The sequence below is a fragment of the Mustela putorius genome, unplaced genomic scaffold (genome assembly GCF_011764305.1).
Source record: "Mustela putorius furo isolate JIRA1106 unplaced genomic scaffold, ASM1176430v1.1 tig00003871_pilon_pilon_pilon, whole genome shotgun sequence".
Lineage (NCBI taxonomy): Eukaryota > Metazoa > Chordata > Mammalia > Carnivora > Mustelidae > Mustela > Mustela putorius.
The window spans coordinates 12822678-12844758 of NW_025422023.1; the positions used below are offsets into that span (position 1 = coordinate 12822678).

The following is a 22081-nucleotide window of genomic DNA, read 5'->3' on the forward strand; positions in this document are numbered from 1 at the left end:
CACAAAAGGAGGTGAAGAAAATTCTCAGTATGATGGCAAAGGAAATCTCAGGACCAGAGCTAGGCAAAAGGCCTAGAAAGCTTTGAGTCGTTTAGTTAAAGGTCAGAAAGCCCAGGAAAGATTTTCAGGAAAGAAAAATGAGACTGATTACTTAGTAGTTTTTATACAGTAGAAAGTTATACAATAGGGCATTTTACAAAGCTTTGAGTAGGGAGAGGCTTGAGTGTTTTAAAAAAACTGTATAACACGCTTAGCTCAGCAGTGAACAGTATATATGTAAAGCAACAATAATAAAGACATTACATAAATAAAGTTGGAGGTAATATTAAGAGCATGGTAAAAGGGAAAAGGATGTAAGTATTAAAAAAAAACCCACTTCATCAAATAAAACTTCGTCTTCCATAATGGAAAATCAATAGATAATGTCTAATATTTATAAATCAAGGGATAACAATCTGCACTTATATCAAGGAAGTGCTAGATTTCAGGAAAGAAAATCAGTGAGTTGAAAAGCATTGGCTTTGGTTGCCAGATGTTCTAGGGGTGGAAGAGTGTACAAAACAAAGGACTCTTTGTTATTACTGTAAAGCCAATTATCTGTCATATAATTGCACAAAAGTTTTCAAAGGGATTGGGGAGAGAACATGAGTGCACAGTTAGGACCACACCTACTTCTGTCTAAGATATTTGATTAAGAATCCTTCTTTGAGAAGCAAAGGTTCAGAGCCTTATTGGGCTGGGCAGATTTAGAGATCATCCAGTTCATCCTTCTCATTTTACAGATGGAGCAGTTGAAGCTATCTGTATCTACATAGAAGCAAAGCAAGTTAGTGAGAGAGCTGGGCCTGGAGTCCAGTCGATGACTTCCTGTTCAATTCCTACATCTCAGAAAGGAGCAAATGAGAACATGGAGAACTAGAGCCAAGTTTGTTATCAGGCAGTTTGAGTTTAAATCTTGGCTTTGTCACTTGTGACCTCAGACCAGGTCTTGCTGGCTGGATGACTTTAGACATGTTATTGCAAACGGAGATAATAAGAGCTACTTGACATATTAAACTAAAATAATAATTGATCAAATAAAAAAATCAATGTAAAGATTTTTTTTTAAAGATTTTATTTATTTACTTGACAAAGATCACAAGTAGGCAGAAAGGAAGAGATGGGGGAGCCAGGCTCACCGCTGAGCAGAGAGCCTGTTGCGGGGCTTGATCCCAGGACCCCAAGATCATGACCCGAGCCGAAGGCAGAGGCTTAACCCACTGAGCCACCCAGGCGCCCCCCAATGTAAAGATTTTGACATCTAGCAGATACTGAATACATGCTAGTTCCCTATCTTCTTGTAATTTCAGAACATAGTAGGACCAATGAAATGAATAAAAGAGAGGGGATGTATTTGTAAAGAGTAGTTATCTAGGATGGAGGCCCCAAAATGTCTGAGTAATGGTCTTTGATTTGCTCTGTGACCTGCAACAGGTTACTTACCCTCTCTGGGCCTCAATTTCCTTATCTTAAAGTAGTATCTACTTAGATATTTGCACACCTCTGTTCACAGCAGCACTATTCCCAATAGCCAAGGGATGGAAGCAACTCAAATTTCCATGGACTGATGAATAGATAAACAAATTGTGATATATATACATATATGTACATGTTTACATAGACATATATATAAAATGTGATATATATGTATATATACACATATACACACAAAATGTGATATAATTTATATATACATATAATTTATAATTTATATTATATATATACATAGATATGTGTATATATATATATAAAATTTAGCCTTTGAAAAAAAGGAGATCTTATAATGCTACAACCTGGATGAAACTTGAGGATGCTAAGTGAAATGAGCCAGTTACAAAAAGACAAATACTGTAAGGTTCCTCTTCTATGAGGTATCTAAGGTAGTTCCATGCATGGAAACAGAGAGCAGAATGATGGTTTCCAGGAGCTGAGGGGAAGCAGAAAAGGGAAGTTGCTGTTCAGTTGGTACGGAGTTGCAGTTTTTTGTTTTTTGTTTTTTTAAAAGACTTTATTTACGAGAGAGTGAGGGAGAGAGAGAGCATGAGAGGGGAGAGGGTCAGAGGGAGAAGCAGACTCCCTGCTGAGCAGGAATTTCGATGTGGGACTTGATCCCAGGACTCCAGGATCATGACCTGAGCCAAAGGCAGTCGCTTAACCAGTTGAGCCACCCAGGCGCCCCTGGAGTTTCAGTTTTGCAAGATGAAAAAGTTCGCAACAGTGTGAACACTTAAAAATTGTTAAGATGTGGGGCGCCTGGGTGGCTCAGTGGGTTAAAGTCTCTGCCTTCGGCTCGGGTCATGATCTCAGGGTCCTGGGATGGAGCCCCGCATCGGGCTCCCTGCTCAGCGGGGAGCCTGCTTCCCCTTCTCTCTGCCTACTTGTGATCTCTGTCTGTCAAATAAATAAATAAAATCTTTTAAAAAAATGTTAAGATGGCAAATCTTGTATATATTTTTACCACAATAAAAAGGTAAACTAAAAAAGTTATACTTAATTTTGTAGGGTTATTGTGTTAAATGAGCAAATACATGGAAAGCACTTAATGCCTTACTCAATAAATATTAAATTTTATATTATTACTAATATTAGTATCACTGTATTTCATGAAAATGCCATCTGTTCTTTTGCCTGTGTGCTTGTTACTTCTTTGCTTTCTAAACTCTTTTCTACTCTACAAGGCCCTCAAATGCCACCTATTCCAGGAATCCCTGCCTGAATTCTCCCCATCTGAATATGCCCTATCCCTCTTTTGATGTTTTTGTTTGTATTTTTTCAGTGGCACTTAACGTATTCTGTCTTGTATTAGACAAGTTTGTGTACTGTTTGTGTCTTGTTGTATGTGTAGTGTTTTCCTCTTCTTTGTATCCCCGGTAAATCACACACATGAGAGACACGATATTTTATGAACTTTATGAGTTGTTTCAACATATATGATTCCCAGGTTGAGTTGATAAATGCATTAAGTAGTTTGGATTCCATTGTTACTATGACAGAACATACAACAGGGATTATATTTCTGACTTTTGCATTCCTAGTCACCACCAGACAAAATGCCCGGTGATTGTTGAATGAGTGAATGATTACTGAATGAATAAATTCTGCAATTTCTTGGACTGTAAGGAGTAATTATAGGCCTTTAATGATTAATACAAGACAATAGCAAATTACTGAGCAGAATCACCTTTATGTTGCTGTAGAAGCTCTCTACATCAGTTGTCTCATGATTTTTTTACAGTGTATTTCTTTTAATAAGGATTGAAATAAGACACAAAAATTGCAACGGTTAATATGACTCTTAAAGCTGAAAATATATAGGTTTTCACCTGCTTTAGTTTTCTATTCAAAAAAATGACCACAAATTTAGCAGCTTAAAATAACACCAATTTGTTATCTCACAGTTCTATAGATGAGAAATCCAGATGGGCTCAGCTAGCTTCTCTGCTCCAGGTGTCATTAGGTCCAAGTCAGGTGCTGCTTTGGTGTGGCTCTTATCTAAAGGCTTTGAGGGAGATCCACTTCAGGATGATTCAGGTTGTCGGGAGAATTTAATTCCATACATTGTAGGATTCAGGTTCCAGCTCCTTTGCTGGCTCAGCCAGGATTCATTCTCCACTTCCTAGAGCTACCCATGAAAGCCAGCAATGGTAGTTCAAGTCATTCTCTTGCCTCAAATCTCTGACTTTTCCTTGGGCTTCATTTATCTTGCTTCTGGTCTGAGAAAGTTCTCTACTTTGAAGGCCTCATGTGATTCGATTGAACCCACCCATGTAAATCCAGAATAATCTTGGTATTTTCATGTTCTTAATCTTTAATAACATCTGAAAAAAAATCCTTTTGCCATGTTGACAGGTTTCAGGTATGGGCACGTAGATGCATTCTTCCTCCTATACCTTCCCAGTCTCTTTTTTTCCCTTAAAGTTTGTTTACATGACCATGTCGTTTCCCCTGTAGAAATTCCCTCAAATTGGATTTTGCTGGTCAGATCCCCCTGGTGTTGTATCACATATTACCCTGTTCCCAAGATTGCTTAGAAGTGGGTGCTTAGATCTAGATTGTAGAAACATAATCAGATCAGGTTTACTTTGGGGTAAGACTGTATCATAGGTGGTGGTGTGTTCTGTCAGTAGGCACTTCCATCTGGTTGTCTCTTGTGCAACCTTAGCAACATTTGAGGTCATTGACCTTAGCTCCATTACTTCAGGAAGGATTGCACAAGGGTGATATTCTTATCTTATCATTCCATCTTCGTTTACTTTTCTTTATTAACTGTTCCGTTATGCAGAGGTACAGTCAGTACATTAGGAAAGAGCGGATAAAATTTGATTCTTCCCCTGTATTTTCTGGATTTTAAAGTGAGTTGGTTTTTTTTTTTCCCCAGTTTAATGTTTGAAATGCTTAGTATTACTGTATTGCACTTCTTATTCTTGCTGATGCTCAGATGTTTGTTCAGTGGGAGTCTCTTGAGGTTAGCTCCTGAGTCCTATCGATAGGACTTCAGTAGTATTTCATATCTCCGTGCTTTCCGTATAACACGATGCTCCAGCTCATCTTACGCATTTCCTGCCTCCTACCTGGCAGTGGCTATTCCTTCATGCAGCTCTAAATTGTTTTTTTTTTTTTTTAAGATTTTTTATTTATTTATTTGACAGAGAGAGATCACAAGTAGGCAGAGAGGCAGGCAGAGAGAGAGGAGGAAGCAGGCTCCCTGCTAAGCAGAGAGCCCGATGCAGAATTCGATCCCAGGACCCTGAGATCATGACCCGAGCCGAAGGCAGCAGCTTAACCCACTGAGCCACCCAGGCGCCCCTCTAAATTGTTTTTAAATGAAAATGCTATTTCGATTACCACAATTTAGGTACTGGGGTTAGTTGTTGCCACTGGTTTGGTCTTCCAGGATTTCCTGTGGTCTGAGCAAGGCAAAAATTTTTTTTTTTTTTAATCATCGTGGGTAAATACTGACACTTCCAATTTAAATTCAGGACTGTGGGATTTTTTTTTTTTTTAAGATTATTTATTTATTTATTTGACAGACAGAGATCACAAGTAGGCAGAGAGAGGAAGGGAAGCAGGCTCCCTGCTGAGCAGAGAGCCCAATGAGAAGAACCGGGAACATGACCTGAGCAGAAGGCAGAGGCTTTAACCCACTGAGCCACCCAGGTGCCCCGAGAACTATGGGATTTTAACTTAGCCTCACTTAGCTATCTCATATCTCTTTCTTCTTTCTCCTATGCTTTAAAAAAAAAAAAAAAAAAAAAAAAAAGCTCTGTTTCCTAATGGCACCATTAGCGTATTTCTTATTTGCTTTATCTCACAATATACACATTTGAGTCTTAAAACAAAAATACAGACACCAGTGATGGTTACTGAAAATAGTTTGAGAACTGTTTTAACATTATTTTTCACTTAATAATCTCTACCATGGCCCTGTAGAGAAATGTTCCTCATTCCTTTTTAGAACTTCAGAGCAAGCCGCGAGTCCTCTTTCAATGGAAAATTGGCTTGTTTCCATCTTGTTGTTATTTCAGATATTACTTCAATGAATAAATCTTTTTATGTTTTGGCCAGTGTCTCCCTTGAACAGATTTTTAGAAGTGAGTTCGCAAATTACTCATGTAATTTTGCTGGATATTGCTAAATTCCTCCTTCATGGGGTTGTGATGTTTTTATATTCCCACCAGCAATGTATGACATTATCTGTTTCCCCATATCCTGGCCCATAGATTGTCATCAAATTTTAGAATTTTGCCACTTTAATGGGTGATAAGTAGTATCTTAATGTAATAGTTATCTTATTTTGAACAATATTGAACAACTTTGGTTTAAGACAATATTCACATATTTTTGTTTCTGGATTTTCCAAATCTTTTGTCCATTTTACTATCAGATTATATACTTCTCTTTATTTTCAGAAACTTGATATGTATTAGGGATATTAACTTTTTGTTAATGTTTTAAGTTGCCAATTTTTTTCTCACTTTGTCATTTGTCTTTTTATGTATGGTTTTTGTTTCTTTGCCATCTAATTTTTTTTCATTTTTGTCAAATGTATTAACTTACTCTTTATTGTATATAGAATTTCAGACATAGTTAAGTATTTCCACTCCCCTAGGTTATAGAGGAATTCATTATTGGTGGTGGTTGTTGTTTTGTGCTTTAAAATCTCTAATCCATTTGAAATATACTATGTGTGGTGAGAGGAAAAGGTCTCATTTTATTTTTCATATGGCTGTCAAGTTAACTCAACATCACTTATTAAAAAGCCCATCTTCGGGGCACCTAGATGACTTAGTTGGCAGAGCATGCAACTTTTGATCTCAGGGTTGTAAGTTTGAGCCCCATGTTGGGAATAGAGATTACTTAAAAATAAAATCTTAAAAAAAATGAATTAAAAGTACGTCTTTTTCCCAGTGGTTTGAAATGCCACATTTGTTTTATGCTCAATGTTCATATTCAGATTGTTCTATTGATCTATATCTCTCTTCGTTATTTGCCTGTTCTTTCTGATCTGCATTTGGTAACAATGGAAATTAGGAGCATATGAAGCAATAAAACCTTTTAGGACTAAAATCCATTGGGTAAACAGTTCTTAGATTTAGTTGTTTTGTTTAAGTGAGGGAAATAAACTCATTATTTTGCATGTAGCAAAGGAAGTGTGAACCTAAGTGAAGAGAGATTTATAAAAGTAAATTGTCCATACTTTTAAGATTCTTAAAAGAGTTTTGCAGAGAAGCAGCCTGATGTAATTAACGTATGGGTTCAGGCTCTGGGGTCAGGATCCTGCCGCTCAGAATCTGCTTTGTTGTGGGCATGTTCTTAATTTCTCTGAGCCTTAGTTTTCTTACTTCTAAAACAGAGATAAAAATCTTTCAGGGCCCTTGTAGGCATAGAAAGATCTGCATGCCTTCACCCATCCTAGTGTTCCCACATAAAGGGCACTCAGAGAATGTTAGTTCTCTTTTCTTCCCCTCCAGGGGAATATGCATCTACAACTTTAATGGTGAGGTTTTTTCTAGCTACTCATGAAAATAAGAACTAGCCTGATTTTTACCCTGCAAAGCTGATTAAATAAAAGGGACAGATGAGAAATCAAAGTTCTTTACTTGCAGTTACCCAGTAGTGGCTGCCTCCACCGAATGGCAACCTTCCCAGGCTCGATTTTCAGAGTGAAAGAGGACTGACAACAACCACAGGAACGGTTAACTTCTAAATCAATATAAGCCTAAAAGGAGGGGAAATTCAGAAGAAGGATTGAGAGCAGAAATCATGCTTTCCTCTTCCCAATACAGCATAGCTTTTGGTTTTCCAGTTTAAGAAGGGAATCTAACTTATGATACTCACATTCAGAAATTTCCAGAAAATCTCCTCTTCACTCTGAAAGACCCTCTCTACCTTGAAGTTGTCAGAGATCTGAGCATATTTCTGACAAAATACTATATTTTTTTAAGATCCCCATATCAGATTTTTTTTTTCATAGGGTCCTGTTTTGCTTTATTTTGCCTAATAGTTTTCATAATTGTCTACTTTAAATGGTGTCACAATATAGGTATATTTAAGAAATTTGTTTTGAAAACATATCTTAAGATCACTTTCAGGGATTTTTATGAATTATTGAATTCATAAATATGAATTATGTATAAATTATTATTTTATGAATTATATGACCTGTTATATGAATATGAAAAGGGGATCCATAAATATGATTTGATCAGTTTTCCTAGAACATTGTTTAGATTGTATTCATATAGTATTTGAAAGAATTTTTTTGAATATGTATTTATTTAATTTTTGCAACATCATTGTTATATGTCAGTACTATTAACTATAGTTTATAGTTAGGCAGACCGAGGCCCAAGGAAGTTAAATTTTACACGGCCCAGGATCTCATAGGCTACTACAGTTTGAAACTAAACATTCAGATTTCAATCTCATGTTCTTGCCACAATGCTACAACTGAACTAAATTAATAATCACCAAGAGCACCAGCTTAGACATGCATACATATTGAATTTTCCATATTTAACATCATGTCAGATTTTCCATTGAATAAATCTTGTGCTTCCTTTGCAGCGTTCCATTTGTAATCTCTCAGCCTTGCTTAGCTTTCTTAATTAATATGAATAGCTGACTAGCCCTTTGGTATGTCCAGATGGGAACTATCTAACCTATTATGGAATAATGTTCTGGTAACTTGAAACCTCCAGGGGATCAGTCCTCACATGCTCACAAAGAGTTAAAAAAAAAAAAAAAGGAAAGAAGAAGGCACAGAAGCAGGAGTGCTGATGAGGCAGGAACTCGGTGCTGACGTCTGGTTTTGTTTTCCAGGTGGCACTGCATGCTTGCGGAGTGGCCACAGACATGGTGATTGAGCACTGCATCAAAACGCGGGCTTCCTTTGTCACCTGCCCTTGCTGTTACGGTTTCATTCAGAACACCTCAAAGTTTCATTTTCCCAAAAGGTGAAATGTCGTGTTCGCCCTAAGGCCCCAATGTGGGGAGAACAGAACTAAAGCCCGAAACTCCTTTGATAACAAAGTTGCAGTGAGATTTCAGTTTGAACTCCCTTCCTCTTTCCACAAAGGCAGGTGCTGTTGAGGAGTTATGTGAGGACGGGAAGCTCTCCTCTCCGGCTGCTCCTTGAATTTTCTCCGGCATCTAGCTCCTCAACTTTAGAAGCGAGTCCGTCGGAGAGTGAGCTGACTAGAAATCTGAATTTCTAGTTCGGCCTTTCTCATCACCTATGAGAGGCAGTGCGTGCTGTGGTTAAGCGCTTAGGACCTCCTCTGACTTTTTTAAGTCGTGTCACCTCAGGCAATTAACTTCAGCTCGTTTTGCCGACATTTTCTCATCTACAAAATGAAGGTTATAATAGGAACCAACTCAAGGTGTTTGTGAGAATTGAATGAGATCTATATAAAGCACCTAGAAGCAGCATAGAGTAAGCATTCAATAAAATGTGAGCTGTTGCCAGGTACAGTATTTTTAAATACTGCCCATGAGAGCTGATGAATCTGCAAGCCGGACAGCCGTTTCTACAGTCCTGCTTATCCCACCTCCAAGAGGGAGACATTTTACTTCTCACCCCTTTGACCTGACCTATTGGAGGGATAGTGTCACGGTGTTTATGACATCTCTCTGAACCATAGTTATTGAGAATCATGCTGATCATTTTAATTATAGAATAGATTAAATATTTTGTTTTAAAATTGTATTATGTATCATAAAAAAGACTCTGGCCATTTGCATGATTACTTTTAAGAAATCTTAGCAAATTCCCATCAGAATTTATATTTGAAGGCATCTGAGTAAAGTAATACAGTACAAATAACAGCCTTCTTTTTCTTTGTCTTTGGTTTTTTTCTTTATTTTCATGGTTTTGTTCTTTACCACAATTTGCAACTAGTTGAGAGAAAACCAAAGGAGCTTTGGAAAAGCAAATAAGCATAACTTAAGGTTTATTCAATAGCTAAAATTTCACTCTGCTCTGAATCTGTACAGATACAGACCAGCAATAAATCTGTAAGTCTAGCACTATAAAGATTTTTAAGAATGTTAATTTGAGTTATTTAGCCTCTCGCTTCATTTAGTTGATTTTAAAATCTTACTTTAGTGTCTGTCAACTTTTTCATATCTCTGTAGGTTTATTGCCATGTTCTCCTTTTGTCATTGGAAGACAATCCCAGTCCATTATCCCCCTGCCTTTTAGCACCCCAGTGTCAGGTGCTAGACAACTAGGGACAGCCCCTATCGCCCAAACCACTGGCATTATCCAAACTACCCAGTCCTAAACTTGCTCATTCTGCCTTATCATCTCTTCCTATGGAATCCCTAATAAAGACTCTTGCCCACACTATATCCCACTCCCTCTGTCTCCTACAGCCCTGGTGCTTCCCATGTGGCCCTCTGTGGCATGGCATGCCCTCTCCTCTTGGGAATTGTTGAGAAAAAAACTATCTTTTCAATGGCAAACATCTCTTGATCTGTTAGCCTCACCATACCTAAATAGTAGTAAAACCTACATTTTAAAACCCCTGGATCTGTGTGCACCCATGTGGGGAAGAGAAAAAAAAAAATGGTTGTGCATCTCTAATAGTGTAAACAATCTTTGAAAATTTTTTCAAAATCAATAGCATATTGAGAGTATGTTTTTTACTTTTAACAGAGACATTTCAAACTGGCATAGCTTTTAGTTTAAGATCACGTTATATACTCCTCAGATAAAATACCTACTTTTGTTTATAGTTGCTTCTGTATTTCTATAATATTATAGAAATAGAGTATTTCTGCTCCTAATCTTTGTTATCTGGATTCCTAATCTTTGGTGTTTTTTTTTTTCTTTTCTATTTCAGTGAACAATTCAAGAAAACTTTATCATATAAGGTAAACTTAAAAAATTCTAGACGTATTTCTAATATACTTTTTATTCCTTCTTTGTATTTTTCCCCTCCCAAATTTCTAATGGGATATATAATCTATAGTTATCTTGGAATTACTCATCAACATGTAATATTGGGAGTGGGTATTTTTTTATGTTTTGTTTTGTTTTGTAAATCAGGATTCAAGTTCAAGTAGGTGGCAAGATTTGTGAGGGGTCTGAGAGTTTAGCCTGTAAGCTCCCATGCTAGCCTCCCACCGTTTCATGGATGCCAGCAGATGGGAGACTTCTGAGTCAGACACCTGGCAGGAGTACCCAGGCTATCCTCATTTTTGTCCTGACTTCCCGAGACCCAGTTCCCACAGGGCAGCACAAAAAGGGCCACACGACCGCTACATGCACAGTGAATTGCATTACAGGAGAGGGAAACTGAGCTTAGGAAAGCCAGATGTCTTAAGATTTAATCTTTAAGCAAGCATTCCTGCCCTTTGCTCCAGAGCGAGACAGTATGTATTTTCCAAAGTTGCTCACTATATAAACATCTTTGAGAAGATACTCTAGAACACGGGCACACTTTTCTGTAAAAGGTCAGATGGTAAAAATTTTAGGTTTTGTCAGGCACTTAAAAACCTCCCCACTATTCTACTTTGTCCTTGCCATTCTTGTTGCTTTTGGTGGTGGTGGTGTACAGTCCTTTAAAAATGTAAAGACTGTTTTTAACTTCAGAGCCATAGAGAAAGAGGTCATAGACTGGATTTGGCTTATAGGCTGGAGTTTGCCAAGCCCTGGTCTGGAACAAAAGCAGTGCCTCTACTCATAAGGCATGAAGAAACACAAGAACTGTTTCTCAGCAGTAGTCAGAACATTACATAGTTTCGGGGCATCAGTCTGAGCAAACTAGTTTCCAGTTTCCCAAATATCACCAACTAATTTGTCAATAACATGACATAATGCAGTCTAGAAAATGATAAATGATATTTGCCAGAAATATATGAATAATACCATTAAAACTTGATAAATCAGATTCTTAGTTCACTTCTTACACAGACACACTAAAAATATATAGTCTAATTTTACATGCCAGCCCCACCTTTCAAGATTTTTCCTTTCTCCATCCAACAGTTAAGTAGTGGGGGACAGTGACCTAAAAATGTTAATTTCCACCACCTTGGCACATATATCTCCTTCACCTCTACTTTATAACCCCTAAACAGGTACCTCCAACTCTATTTCCCACCCTCCATTCCCCACCCCCACCCCTTCTCCTGCTCTGACCATACACAAAAACCTACAGAGGAAGAATGCTGATGCCTTCATCCAGAACCAGACTTTCCTGCTTTGCCTACTGGATTTTAAAGTTTGTATGTCTTAGGGAACTCTAAGGTTTTTTGGAAAATCAGGACCCGGGGAACTTTATCTTCTAAGATTCAAAACACCTTACCTTTCTTTTATAAGACCCTGCCAATAAAGTAGACAATGAGTTGGAAAATAAACAAAAACTAGGCCCCTGTTTTTAATGCTTCTTTGAGTGATGCTAGCTAAAAACAAACTGAGAAGATGCATGGAAAAAACCTAGGTCAGTGAAGAGGTCGGGTGCCACAGTCTCATGGGCTAGAAAAGAGTATAACATTTCTAAGGAGTAGCAACAGGGCACCCAGGCTCTTCCAGAGAGCAGAAAACTCACTGGTACCCAGTTCACCTTTGTCTACTCCTTCTCCCACACCCCCAAAAGCTGCTTGGCCTTCAACCCTTTTGAGGGTCACAGGTATTAAGGCACCAGAGAGAGGTCTGAACTTCCTGGATACTGTGGCAAGATACTTCTTAACTGAACCATGATAGGTGGGCTGCCAGGCAGAACTAAACGGAGGCAGTGTCCAAATATCTTGAGAGTTACACTGGAAGTGTTTTTCTCCACAGTTCAGTTTAGCCAGAAAACCTTGAACTGACTTGTTGCTCTGTGCCTTCCCTTTCCAGAATTTAACTTCTAGTGGAGAGAACACATCCACAAATAATTCCAGTAAAATGTGGTGAAGACACCAAAGGTGATTGCCTCAACGTTAAGAGATCTTGACTTTCAAACACAGTGAAGACAAAGGGCATGCTTTTTCTGGCCTTTTCTTCAAATTCTATAATTCTAAACCTTTCCTCTGCCCTTTTGTTGATGCCAGTTCATGGCTGCTTAATACAAGTTACTCATTTTAACCATTTATTAGTGTCCTATCCATTGGCCACTAAATTTTATAGTGAGCATTACAATATTGTTGTTTTAATGCATAAAAGTTGAGACAGAAGTAACCCTTCACAAAAGAACCAAGATCACATAGTCACCTCAATTACCTTCTTTTAAAAAATGGAAGCCTCAAGTTGAATGTACAAAAGACTAAAGGGGACAAATGAGCAATCAGAGTTCAAGCGTTTGGCTAAGCTGCCAGGTGAGATCATTTACACACAGGGACCCTGCATCTGTTCCAAGTGAACAGCCGTCATGGGAGTACGGCAGTACCCCCACTCTGCCCGAGCACTCACCTTTGGCTGCTCACAGATTTCAGAGCCCTGTGTGGACTCATCAGCTCTCTGCCCCTATGAAGGCTTGTTCTTTTTGCATGAAAGCAGTCTTTCCTAAAATGGTCAAGCTGAACAATAATTTTCCTCCCACTCGCTCAGGTTATTCTTATGGTTGCCCTTAAAGTAGAAGTAGATGCCCCTCCAGCAGCCATTTTGAGTGAGTGAGCCAGCTTCCTCTCCTCTGGAGGGATAAGGGAAGAGGCCAGAAAAGTGTCCGAGCAGCCAGCACTTGGCTGGGTATCCCAGAGAACCACAGAACCATAAAACCCACACGTAGTGATGATCTTCCCCAGTACTTCCTTTTCCTCTGGCAGGAGGAAGAAAAGCCACTTCAACTGTCTTCTTGGAACCATGTTCCTGAGATTTAAGTTCTATTAAAGGAAAAATAGAAGTGACTTTTTGGTCTTTTCATTTAACATGTGATAATCACACACTGTAACCTTATTTTTGCTCAAAGAAACTGGCTAGGTGGCCAGAGGCTTTTCCTTGCATCCATTCTTAAGAACTGGGTCAGGAGAACAGTCTCCTTGAAAGGGGGAAATGTTACTGAGTACCACTTCCTGAAAGTGTGTTTCTTTAAGACGTATTACTTGTGCAGTACTTTATTCAGTTAAACTGTAGATCTCCAGAAAAGTGAAGTAGTTTTAATAATTTTTACAGTTTTGAAACAGAAGATTAAAATAGACCCACATTCTATTGCTTTTTCTTTTAGGAACACATGATTCTGTGCAGATTTGCGGATCAGACAGCTGTGCAGCTTCCGCCCCAACGAAGACTTGTAGGTATGTGTTTTCACAGAGCAGCTGGCGAGTAGATTACACACACTATGCCTAGGAATGAATGGACTGGCTGTAAATGGAGAAAACTGGTCCATTTATCCACAAGACACTCAAGTCTGTTTTTCCCAGAAAAGGCAATCCATGTTGAAAAGGGCTTTGTAGGTATAAGAGTATTTTATCCCATTTTTGTTAACGTTAATACTTTTACATTCATCTTCAGTATTTTTATGTTGAGCAGAATTATGTGAAATCTCTTTCTCATTGTTATGAACAAACCGAGGGATCTGTCAAAAGCCACAGAAGAAAATATAAAGATGGAAAAATCAACTTCTCATGCCAACATTAATTTGTTAAAATATGTATAAGCATTTTTTTCTTGGAAAAAAAGCATACTTGTATATAATTAATCATAGACCAATTTATTCAGCATCTGTAATAGTAAATATTACCTTAATTGGAAGACCTGCAGTAGCATTTTAAGTCTAAGTAATGCATTTATCCAAGACTTTGCTTCAGAAAAAGAAATAACATTTTGAAGGACAATAGCAGCTAAAAGTTAGTGCACATTTAAGTGCTGAGCTAAATGCCCTTACCATTATCTCAGCAAATTCTAATGAAAATATTATTTAGGAGTGGGACAAAACCTTCTCCAGGATCTTTTACCTGGTAGATGATGGAGCCATGCTATGAACCCATACGAAGGCTAGGTTCCAAAATTAGGGATTGTGAAAATTGAGTGGAGTCAAAAATAATCTTAAAAATTATTTAGAAAATAATTGGCCCCACATTGGAGGCCACCATAGTATATCGGAAAACAGATTACTGTTTCTTTGGCTGAGCACCAGATGTGTTAATTAGCTTGCATCCAGGGACTGTGTTGTATGAAAAGTAGTTATCTTCAAACCCTAAAGTCAAAGCCAGCAGATCAAGATACACATAGAGGCACATCTGAGACCTGAGGCTAAACAAAGAAGTGATTTCCTCCTCTCTCACACTCCAGAGCATAAACATATGAAGCTCTTTCTCTCTTACATGCAACCTCTCTCTCTTTCCCACTCTTTTTCTCTTCCACCTCCCTTCCCCTTCCCAACACTCTGAGCTAGTTGTCTGTACATTTGAATGTTCAGGGAGCGCTAGAAGGGAAGTTGCTGGAGTTGAAGAGGAGGGGAAGCACTTGGCATGATCACTGCCATGAGGGGAGGGAATGTCATGTTCCAAGTCACAGACCCCGTCAAATGTCAATGTCTGTACTTTGCATGGGTCATGCTTTTTTCCTGTGAACATTTTAGGAAGCTTCCGAGGGCCCAGAAGGTATTAGACTTACTAACAACTGAGTTTCAGCTGTAAAGATACTTCTTCGACATGTGAAAACATGCGATTCTTTTACGTAATAGAAAAGGAGAAGTTAACTGGACTGGGATGGAAGCCAAGGGTAAATGAGCCTCAGTGTAAACCCAGGGTGGGTACTGAAGGAATGCAGGGCGTCTATTTTGACAGAGAATGTTTCATTTTAAACTGAGGAGGGGTTTGGGGTGGGGGGAGCCTTTACAGATGTCTTAAAAGATGAACAGTACTTTAAGGGAGAAAAAAGAATGTCAGCTGCACAACTGTAGATGAACGGGGAGGGACTGGATGGGTGGGGGGCGGTGATCTCACCTAAGTGGAATTCAAGACATCTCCTTTTTATATCATTTCTAACACAGTTCATTCTTTTGGGCATGGAGACTTTTAAGGAAAAAGTATAAAGTAAACATTTTAAATCTGAATGTCTCATTGCCAATTCTTACCTACCGATTTCACGTTCAGTCTGTCTGTGAATCTTCTGCCTTCCACAGAACTTCTCTGTTTCAGTCATCTGCCTTCACTTCTACAGCTGTTCAATTTTAGCAGCTTCTGTGGGCATTCAAATAAATTACTGAAAAATACTGTTTAGTCATTATTCTAATTAGGGAAAATGGAATGAAGTTCTGCATAGTCAGTAGCCTTTTGGAGAATGAAGTTTGTATACTGAATTTAAAGAAACTGAACGTATAAAAGTGAACCATAGCTTTGAATATACTCAACCCCAAATCATTTTTATTTCCAGAGCTACCTTTAACATAGAAATCTGCATTTGCCAAAGGAACACAAATTAGCTGCTTTGCTTGCCAGTCAGGTCTTCTCTTTTGTTTTCCAAAGATTACAAGAAAAATTGAGTATCACTATTTTATAGGCGTGCAGGAGTTCTGAAAATTGATTATATTACACTCAGTGTACACATCCACCTAAAATAACCAAAGCACAATTAAGAATTTTCTCAAATATCTTCCATTTCTCATTTTTCCTTGTCCTAAAAATTCCAGGTTCAACTGTAGCACGTCTTTCAGATGTCTTTTTGTTAGCATGATACTTTAAATATTATGAAAGATAGATTTTTTTTCACAATATGACAGGTAATACATTTCCATAGAGAATGCAGGCACAAGGTCTTTAAATGTATTTTTAACCAAAGTGGGAAATAGATCTGTAGTCTGTATTTGAGATCTACTTGTAAATACATTTTTTAAAAGTTAACATTCTTAAATTGTCAGCAAAAGCAAATCTGTGAAATGTTGTATGTGATTGTCTTTTGTCCATACTGATCAAGAAATAGGTAGACAGACGAAACAGGACTCGGGGGCAAACAGCATGTTCCATATACTTGTAGGGTTTGTCACCATGTAGAGTCCCTTAGACAACTGGAAATCGCACTGTTCCTTGTACGGTGTCTCATGGTACTGTTTTACTGTATTTCAGGAAAACAGTGCATGTGCCTAGTGGATCTGGATCGAGCAAGAGCTGCAGAAGAACGTGGTTACTGCGTTCAAGTAATATCCATGGAGCCAGAGAGCTGCTCTCCCAAAAATAACATGATCGTGGGAGTCCCCATTTAGAAGGAGATATTCACCTTTGATGGTTTTGCCATCCGTCTTCATGATGAAAGCCCAGTGGCACTTAGGAAGTTCTTGGCATAACCAGACAACAGCATTAGCCATCTTGAACTTATTGTGCTCAGGAAGGAAAGCAGCAGGAAAATCACAGGAACAAAGACTGCCTGCAAAGCATCACAAATGCTCTTATAATGTATGATTAAAGGACCGCTGGTTTTCATAGTGAGAATCAATCCCCTGAAGTCTCAGCTGCCAACAGAATAACTCTCACCAGTGAAGCTTCCATCACTGGAATAACAATTTCCTTCTCCGTTCACAGCTTTTCTGCTCTTGCCAATTTGACATTTAATTCCAAACAGTGAATCGAAGCCTTTGTAATCATTGCAGCCTATATGATTGTTTAGATATTCAAATGGAGACCAAAACTAGACTCAGTGGGGTTGGTTGGTGGGTTGGTTATATTTTTAACAATTGTGCTTTTTCTATAATTTTTAAAAAATAACTACTCAGGCAGCGCCTATATGGTTAAATTTTTAAGCCGGGATGAGTTGGACTTGTGTTTCATTTCATATACTTCTTTAAACATGTTTCCCATAAATTACCAAATGAGATCATCACTGGGTCAGACATTTTATATGAAGACATAAAATAATTGCAGAAAATTTCCCATTGTGGGGATATGTAATTTGGACATAAATTCCAACTAATCAGTATATACATTGATTAATTAATTCCAGTTTATAAATAATTATTGAGGATCCATTATTTTCAAGACCCTGGCCTAGAATCTTCTAAGGATACAAAGATGAGTTGCAAGAGACATGATGCCTTGCCTATGGAATAAATCATGTAAAAGAAAAATTGATGAATTAGTTCCTTGTCATAATATAATATATGGTCACTGGATTTATTTTCCAGATACGAATCATATTTTTTAGTTACATTACTTTGGTAAAAATTACTGAATGTAGATTAGAGTTAGGAGAAGTACAGAGTTTGGAATATTTGAATATTTCTCCCTTCTCACACTTCTCCTCAGCCCAGCAGCCAGACTTTTTAAACACAGATGACATGCCTTTCTCACGTGCTGCTAATTATTTAACTTCTATGTGCCCTAGGTTATACCATTTAAGATGAGATTTATTTCATTGATTGTGATGTTTTCAACCCCTATATGACACATATCATGAGGAAAAAGGACTTTAATATAAACAACTCTTCCATCATCATGACTTAAAATGCAGGAATAATTTATTCAGGGGAAGGGGGCTTGAATTCTTGTTTTCTGAAGTAAAATTTAAGAATTAACCATCAGCCCTGAGTTTTTTAGTCGTTTTTACCTATAGATATACCATGCTCTTTTATCCTGGGCTTTCTTTTTTAAATGGAGGTATAATTTACAGAGAATAAATTTTAAGTTTTGAGTTTGAAAGTTTTGAAAAAAAAAAAAATATATATATATATGTATCTCCATACAACTGCCACCAGAAATAAGATATAGAATATTTCTACCAGCACAGAAAGTTCTCTTATGTCCCTTTCTGTTCAACTTCACCTACCCCAAAGGCAGAAGTCTCTCTGATTTATACCACCCTCCATTTTTTCTGCCTATTTTTGTCCTTCATATAAATGAAGTCATTTAGTAGATGGTCTTTTGTGTCTGGCTCCTTTTGCCCGAGATAGTATTTTTTGAGAAATATCCACATTGTCATACGTATCAATAGTTTATTCTTATTCTTAAGTAACATTCTATTATATAAATTTATCAAAATGTATTTATTCACTCTCTAATTGGTATTTATTTAGATTATTTCAACTTTAAGGATATTACAAATAATGCCTATAAATATTCTTGGACATAGGTTTTCATTTCTCTTAGATAAATACCTAGCAGTAGAATTGCTGGGTCATCGAATAAATGAATGTCAGTTGCCAAACAGTTTTTCCAAAGTGGTTGTAGAATTTTATATTCCCACCAGCAATGTATAAAAGTTCTAGTTCTCCATACTACCCTCACAACATTTGATATAGTCAGTCTTTTTTATTTTAACCATTCTGGTAGACATGAAATGGTACCTCACTGGGATTTTCATTTTCATTTCTCAGATGACTGGTGATACTCAGCATCATTTGTAAAGTCAGTGTTCAAGTCTTTTGCTCATTTTTAAAATTAGGTTGTCTGTAGTTTTTTTTTATTGTTGGTTTATGAGAGTTCTTTATATATTTTGGTTAAGAGTTCTTTGTCAGATATATGTATTGAGAATATTTTTCCCAGTCTGTGGCTTAGCTACTCATTTTCATAATGAATGCTTTAATTTTCAGGAAGCCTAATTTATCTGTTTTTGCTGGCTAATATTTTCTGTGTCCTCTGTAATAAATCTTTCCCCTCCCTGACGTTGTGAAGATTTTTCTTATGTTTTCTTATAGAAACTTTATGGTTTTAGCTTTTTATATTTTAGGTCTGTGATCCATCTCAAATCAATATTCACATAAAGGTAGATAGCTTTTGAAAAATACATGTTTGTTTTGGCATCATTTATTTAAAAACCTTTTCTCTTACCATTGAATTGACTTGGCACCTCAGTTGAAAACTAACTTCTAGACTGTTCCATTAATTTGTTTGATTACTCTAGCTTTACAGGAAGTCTTGAAATTAGATGATCTTTCCATTTTATTTCTCACTTTCCAGATTGTTTTAACAGTTCTAAATCCATTGTATTTCCATATAAATTTTTTAATTGACTTATCAATTTTTAAAAAAATAGCCTGCTGGGATATTTGGTATTGTCTGGAATCTTTAGACCAATTTAGGGAAATGAACATATTAGCAATATTGAGTCTTATAATCCATAAACATAATACATCTTTCTACATATTTAGGTCTTCTTTAATTACTCTCAGTAGTATTTTCTGATTTCCAATATAGATATTTTGTTTTATCTATTATTTGATAGGTTTGCTGCTGTTACCTTAAGTTTTTTACATGTTGTTCCCACTACCCAGAATAGCCTCCTTTTACTCTCCCATTCACTTAAAGTTAAGGTCATTCATCCTTAGTCACGCCCTTAGACCTGACTGCCTGAGGAAAGCCTTTCTTAACTTCCCTGGAGTACATGTTATAGGGTGTGCACCATCAGAGGAGTGTTCTCCATCCACCCCTGGACTCAAAGCACCCCACTACAATAGCCCCTATGATAAGTATCCGGAATACAAAAGGAAGTGACTCCACTGTTTTCCCCAAGGAATCCTCCAGCTGTGATGGCTGTGGCTAGTCATAGATAATGGGTGTTAATGATTGCCCCCAGGATACTAGATTTTTCTTTGTAAATCCTTTCCAAGGCTCCTTCTCAGCTAGGGCAAGTAAAAGAGGTTGGATGCAAGCAGCTGGAAGGTTGTTACAATGACAACAATCCCAGCAAGTCCCCAGGTTTCACCTCCTCCACTTGTCCGTCAAAAGCAAAGCTGCTCCTCAGGGATCTCTTTCCCCCACAGTTGTAAGATTAGAAGCCAGAGATCATCTTTCATTAATTTGCAAGCCTGGCTCAGAGATAGGTATAATTATTAATGACTAAACAATTTTATCTTATTTAGGGAGACATTTCAGTCATATTAGAAATCAAAATATTTTCAGAGCACACACGTGATGTACTATGTGAATAACAGTAACTAAACATTTACTCATTCTCAAGATGTTGGCTACAGGTGTTATCCACTTCATGGTTCAAGAAAATTGCCATTAATAGAACTTCCACATGTACCTGTTTTTCTATATGCTTTCATAATAAAATTAGAGGTATGTTCCTGGGGAAGTGATATAATTAAATCATTAAGAGAGAGCAATACTTTTTTTAAGTTACAATTTTTAAAAAACAGGTTCTCAATGCAAAGTAGTTGGACATTTCAATAGATTTTTTTTTTTACACGCCAAAAATACATGTCTGTTGAAGAAAACTAGAAGACGTGGCTAAATAAAAAGGAAAAAGAATTTTAAATAACTATTAATACTTTGTTTTATATCTTCCTAGACTTTGTTCTATGCACACACAGGCACACAGAGAGAGAGAGAGAGATTTATTTAACAAACACTAATACTGTATTTAATATTTGCTAGGCACTCTTCTAAGTCCTTTGTAAATAAGAACTCATTTTCGGTCCTCATAATGACCCTAAGAGCTAGATCCCATTAGCCATCTCATTTTATAGAAACTAGGGCCAATGTTTCATAGTAAGAGCAGACCCAGATCTGAACTCAGCTGGTGGTTGGCAGAGCTTATATTCTATTTCAGGCTTCCTAGCAATCCTATCGGGATTGGCTGAGATTTGCTATAGTAACAAAATCTCTCTGCCTTTTGAAGTTCTACACAAGAAAGATGTATTTTTCACTCATACTACATACCCATCCAAGTCAGCTAGGACTCTACACCTCATTATCCTCACACCTGACCAAGAAGCTTCTTCTGGGAACATAGCTGGTCTCATAGAAAAGGAAATATACATGGTAAACTCTCGGCCAGCTCCTGAAGATTCTGCTCCGATGTGATATACTTCACTTCCTTCATTTTGTTGACTAAAGCAAACCATGTATATGTATGTTCCTGAGTTGAACATAGTGGGGAAGTACAACCTTGGTGGAGGGAGGTTGCAGATAATTGCAAACAGCAATGTAATGTACCATCAACAATGTAGTTGAAAGAGGAAGAGAAGAGGAGGAGGGGGAGAAGAAGGGGGAAGAGAACAGAAAGAAAAGGCCATTGCATCTTCCAGTATTAAAATGGAGATTCTGAATGCAACCGACTTGGAGTAGGGAATTATACTGTATCAATCAAAGAGGGAAGGCATGTGCCATAAGCATTTCCTGTCATTGCTCTCTGGACCTTTCACACTTACCATTGGAAAGGAATTTTCCAGAAAAAAAAAATGAAAGGATTTGTTTTTTATTATTATACAAGACTGGAGAAACTTCTATTAACTGGAGTTTCAGACCTGCAAATATATTTATTCTGCCTCATATATTAAAGTGCTTGATCTCTAAATGCCAAATATTCCTTTAGGAAGGTATGAGTTTTTACTACTAGGAATATATAATTATTCATTTTCTTATACCCTTAACCAACACAGGCATTATCAATTGTTTTAAATCTTGGACAATTTGATGGGCAAAATTGCTATTTTGTTTTTTTATTTTGTTTTGATGTTCATTCTTGAAATTATTCATGTGATTGCCTACTTTTCCCATGGTTATTGACCATTTATATTTTGTGAATTGCCTATTCACCCATTTATTAATTTAATCAACACATGTATTGAGCTCTTGCTTTGAGGCCAAGTATTATTTCCAATTTTCTTACTCATTTTTCAGTACTTTCATCTTTCCTATAAAGATTAGGAAAGGTTTATTGCATTACAATTTTTTAACT

The 22081-nt window shown here is 37.2% G+C and overlaps 1 protein-coding gene and 1 long non-coding RNA gene across 8 annotated transcripts in view; one reads left to right on the forward strand and one right to left on the reverse strand.

Moving 5' to 3' along the window:
- Positions 1-19058, forward strand: part of GSTCD (glutathione S-transferase C-terminal domain containing) — a 142749-nt gene extending 123691 nt beyond the window's left edge. For 5 of the 6 annotated variants that reach the window (XM_013054019.2, XM_013054020.2, XM_013054021.2 and 2 more), the window contains exons 9-12: positions 8362-8495; positions 10386-10416; positions 13689-13758; positions 16531-19058. In XM_013054019.2, coding sequence (XP_012909473.1) covers positions 8362-8495; positions 10386-10416; positions 13689-13758; positions 16531-16667 — 372 coding nt within the window. In that variant the 3' untranslated portion in view covers positions 16668-19058. Of the gene's footprint in view, positions 1-8361; positions 8496-10385; positions 10417-12385; positions 12454-13688; positions 13759-16530 lie in introns of all 6 variants that reach the window. The other variant, XR_006602617.1, reaches the window with a different exon arrangement.
- LOC106005404 overlaps positions 13757-22081 on the reverse strand; it is a 28675-nt gene continuing 20350 nt past the window's right edge. Inside the window, exons 3-5 of one of the 2 annotated variants that reach the window (XR_001178730.2) lie at positions 16682-16828; positions 15543-15648; positions 13757-14039 (exon numbers count right to left, since the gene is read on the reverse strand). This is a non-coding gene — a long non-coding RNA (uncharacterized LOC106005404). Of the gene's footprint in view, positions 14040-15542; positions 15649-16681; positions 16829-22081 lie in introns of those variants that run through there. The other variant, XR_001178729.2, reaches the window with a different exon arrangement.